At 31.8% G+C, this 4,869-nt stretch overlaps 1 protein-coding gene across 1 annotated transcript; it reads left to right on the top strand.

Annotated features, from left to right (window-relative positions):
- Positions 1-1,923: 1,923 nt before the first annotated feature.
- Positions 1,924-2,664, top strand: LOC119664034 (ATP-dependent DNA helicase PIF1-like; the record flags this gene model as incomplete). The annotated part of the gene is made up of 1 exon (XM_038073615.1): positions 1,924-2,664. A coding segment is annotated over exon 1 (741 nt), but the record flags the coding sequence as incomplete, so codon positions are not given.
- Between the last annotated feature and the right edge of the window lie 2,205 nt (positions 2,665-4,869).

Here is a 4,869-nt window from a genome sequence, read left to right as displayed (position 1 = left end):
ATGCATATTGATGCACTGCATCAAGTAACCTCTCAATTTATGTGCTTATGCCATTTAAACACATAAAGCGAACTATCCGAAATAATTTCAAAATAAAAAAGAAACAAATATGTCGATACTCATAGCAGTCGCACATGCTCCTTCCTCGTCATCATCCATTGAGGCGCTTATGCACTTCATGCGTTGATTGTTTTATTATGATGATGTTAAATTACAATAATCCAGCAGTTGAATCGTAATCGCATTTGTGTGGGTTGTCGTCATCATAGCCATCTGTGCCTTTGGTAACTGCAACTGCTCCGGCAGCATAAGGAAAGCAGCAATCTCATTGCTATGCTGTTCCATGTTTGCTGTAGCAATTCAACAAAAGAAATTTTAAGATTTCTATATAACTTATTTTTTTAGTACATAACACATGCATATTTTTTTGTCATTATCTACTAAAGATACGGTTACGCTATGGAAGATATCTCTTTAGATATGATACTCTTATAATTTTAATATCGAATTCGTTAAAGTTCATAATTTTTCTTTTTAATAATAATATTTTGTGATATTAAAAAGTAAAATCTGAATTACAAACAAATTGCAATCACTTACTTATTATATTTGTTTTTTTTTATTTATATAGTTTTTCGGCGTAACATAGGCTATTAAAACATTCGATATTAGTTATAATTTTAATTAAAATAATAAATTTAATAATTTCCGTTTCAAACTGTCCGACAGTTTGTGTGTGTGGGTGAATGATACTGATTTTTTTTTTATTTTTTTCAAATAAAAAAAATTTATTACATTAGCATAGATTTCAATATATTTGAAAAATTAAACTGGATATATATACATTTGCTTAATAATTAGAATAGAGGAAAAAGGTATTTTTCTTATTAATTGTAGCTGTGCTTAAAGCAAAAATGCCAAGATTTAAGAATTGAATAAACAACAAAATATTTTTGGGCAATACGCAAGAACTTTACTTTATTCGGAAGTTCCAACATATTTCACATGGAACAAAACTTTAAAAAAGTGGCAGCCACGTAAACGAGGTGTTGCAGTCAATGGTTATCCAGGATTATTTTCAGCAAACACACTGGGTCGTTTATATACTGTTCATCCAAAACAACGAGTGTTTTTTTTTAAGACTGCTTTTAATAAATGTACGCGGTCCAACATCGTATGAGTATTTGAGAACTGTCAATGGTCAGCTATACAATACATCTCATGATGCATGTAGAGAATTGCAATTGCTGGAAAGCGATAATCATTGAGACATTACGCTCCGGCATGCAGTATTAAGTTCTTTTCCACATCAAATTCGTCAATTATTCGCCATATTGTTGACAACATGTTTTCTAAATAATCCCAAAGAATTGTGGGAAAAATATAAATGCTCAATGAGTGAAGATATACTACATAGACATAGAACAACAAATCATGACTTAAATATTCAATTCAATCGTGAAATTTATAACGAAGCTTTGATTATGATCGAAGACTTATGTTTACTTATATCAAATCAACCACTTAAATTATTAGGATTGTATTCGCCAAATCGTTTGGCAACTGATATGCAGCGCGAACTTCAGTATAGCTCTGAAGATTTGGTTGAATTTGTTACATGAAGCGAACAAATGTTTACACACCAACAAAAGCTCATTTATGATCGGGTTTCGAACGCAATTGCGGCAAAAGAAGGCGGCTTTTTTTTTCTTGGATGCACCAGGTGGAACTGGAAAAACTTTCTTAATTTTAGTCATTCTTGCAAAGGTTAGGATGCAAGGTAATATCGCTTTAGCACTTGCATCATCTGGAACCGCTGCGACATTGTTAGATGGTGGTAGAACAGTCCATTCGGCACTAAAGTTGCCACTAAACATACATTCATGTGAAAATGCACTATGCAATATAAAAAAACATTCCAATATGGCTAAAGTACTTCAAAAATGTCACATCATTGTTTGGGATGAATGCACAATGGCACATAAGTATTCATTGGAAGCATTAAATCGAACACTTAAAGATTTAAATGCCAACGATAGACTTTTTGGAGGCGCTTTAATTTTATTGGCAGGTGATTTTAGACAAACATTGCCAGTTATTCCACGTTCAACCTATGCTGATGAAGTCAATGCTTGCCTCAAATCATCTATTTTGTGGCGAAATGTCCATATATTGCGACTTACCGAAATCATGCGTGTTGGACTACAGAGGGATTTAGCTGCAGAACTATTTGCCAAACAATTGATGGATATTGGTAATGGAAACGTAAGTCTTCATGAAAATACGCACTTTATTAAATTGCCAGAAAATTTTTGTAAAATTGTTAATTCGAAAGAGGAATTAATAGAAAGCGTATTTCCTCACATATATCAAAATTATCAGAACCATCAGTGGCTTCAAAGTAGAGCGATTCTGGCTGCCAAGAACTTAGATGTCGATGAAATCAATTCCAAAATTCAAGCTATGCTACCTGGTAATTTAATTTCGTTAAAATCCATCGACACAGTGGTAGATGAAAACGAGATTGTGAATTATCCCACTGAGTTCTTAAATTCGCTTGATTTGCCAGAACTACCACCACACAATTTAGTTTTAAAAGTTGGTTCACCAATCATTTTATTACACAATCTAAACCCACCAAAATTATGTAATGGAACAAGATTAGTAATTAAAGGAATTATGGGGAATTTAATTGAATCAACAATATTAAGTGGAAAATTCAGAGGAGAAAATATATTGCTTCCACGCATACCAATTATACCAACCGATGTTCCAATTCAATTCAAACGATTGCAATTTCCAATTCGTTTAGCATTTGCGATGACAATTAATAAATCTCAATGTCAAACATTAAAAGTATGTGGACTGAATTTGGAAAATACATGTTTTTCGCATGGGCAACTATATGTTGCATGTTCCCGTGTTGGAAAACCTTTTGATCTATATATATACGATCAAAATGGCTTAACAAAAAATATTGTTCATGATTTATTTTAAGATAACATGTTATCTAAACGTGTAATCTAACGAGCCAATAAATAAAATATTAAATAGGTCTGAACTATGGACCTGAAAATCATATTATATATATTTAGAATTAAATCAAGAACGCAAGAAACTATTAAATTCAAATTCATGCAAAATTGTTATATTATTCTGTTTAATGAATTATTATTATTTAGACATATTGAATTAATTGCTGCAAGTTAATTGCTAGACTCATTAAATTTGATGAATGTTACCAATATATGAATGAGCTACAATTCAGTTTGAGCAATGAAGCGTAAAACGAAACATTGGACCACTAATTTTAAACAGCAAAAAACACAAGCGCAAAAAAAGATTTAATGAAATAAGTGTTATTTAACACTTACTTTGTGCTCAATGGTCGTTTGTAGATTCTTATCCAAATGCACCTTTATATATAATTTGGGTGCCATCCAATTTGGCACGAATACGTTTGCCTACGATCTCTGCTGAAAACACTAAATCTTCTAAAATAAAATACACAGCAGTTAAACTACGCGAACGGATTATTGCACCGTCTTGTTTTTACGAAAACTTTGTAGTTACTCGTTCACTATCTAAGTCTTTACGGTGCTGATATAACTCTTCCTCTTCAAGTGGTCCTTGCAAACCCTTATGAAATATATTTCTCATCCACCAGAAACTCCATCTCGAAAATATATTAGCGGTTGAGTAGGGATTCTTTGGGCGTTCAATTTTTCTTCTAGTCCGATTGATGTTAAATTTCTTTATTTACAGTTACGTTTGATTATGATAAACCAAAAATGTAGTAATAAATTCGAAGTTCAAGAAATGAAGATAACCGACACGAGCACCACTCAATATGGTAAATGCAACAAAAATTTTTTAAATCGTGAATAACACTAAATAGCAATGCAAAAAATTTACAACACTTTTTCAATGTTACAACAAAACTTTATAGACAATGTACGGTAATTACGCGTACTCGTTCTCGTATTCGTACAACAGAAATTATTTTCAAATAATTCCTTATGCAAATCATGCAAAATTGTTATATTATTCTGTTTAATGAATTATTATTATTTAGTCATATTGAATTAATTGCTGCAAGTTAATTGCTAGACTCATTAAATTTGATGAATGTTACCAATATATGAATGAGCTACAATTCAGTTTGAGCAATGAAGCGTAAACGAAACATTGGACCACTAATTTTAAACAGCAAAAACCACAAGTGCAAAAAAAAGATTTAATGAAATAAGTGTTATTTAACACTTACTTTGTGCTCAATGGTCGTTTGTAGATTCTTATCCAAATGCACCTTTATATTTTGGGTGCCATCCAATTTGGCACGAATACGTTTGCCTACGATCTCTGCTGGAAACACTAAATCTTCTAAAATAAAATACACAGCAGTTAAACTACGCGAACGGATTATTGCACAGTCTTGTTTTTACGAAAACTTTGTAGTTACTCGTTCACTATCTAAGTCTTTACGGTGCTGATATAAGTCTTCCTCTTCAAGTGGTCCTTGCAAACCCTTATGAAATATTTTTTTCATCCACCAGAAACTCCATCTCGAAAATATATTAGCGGTTGAGAGGATTCTGGGCGTTTCAATTTTTTTCTTCTAGTCCGATTCATGTTAAATTTCTTTATTTACAACGTTGATTATGATAAACCAAAAATGTGAGTAATAATTCGAAGTTTCAATAAATGAGATAACCGACACGAGCACCACTCAATAGGTAAATGCAACAAAAATTTTTTAAATCGTGAAATAACAGTAAATAGCAGATGCAAAAAAATTTACCAACACTTTTCAATATTACAACAAAACTTTATAGACAATGACGGTAATTATGCGTACTCGTTCTCGTA

Source organism: Teleopsis dalmanni, unplaced genomic scaffold, assembly GCF_002237135.1.
Source record: "Teleopsis dalmanni isolate 2A unplaced genomic scaffold, ASM223713v2 unscaffolded_contig_1334, whole genome shotgun sequence".
NCBI classification, from domain to species: Eukaryota; Metazoa; Arthropoda; class Insecta; order Diptera; family Diopsidae; genus Teleopsis; species Teleopsis dalmanni.
The sequence above is the reverse complement of the archived record's forward strand: the minus strand, read 5'-3'. Positions and strand labels throughout refer to the sequence as shown.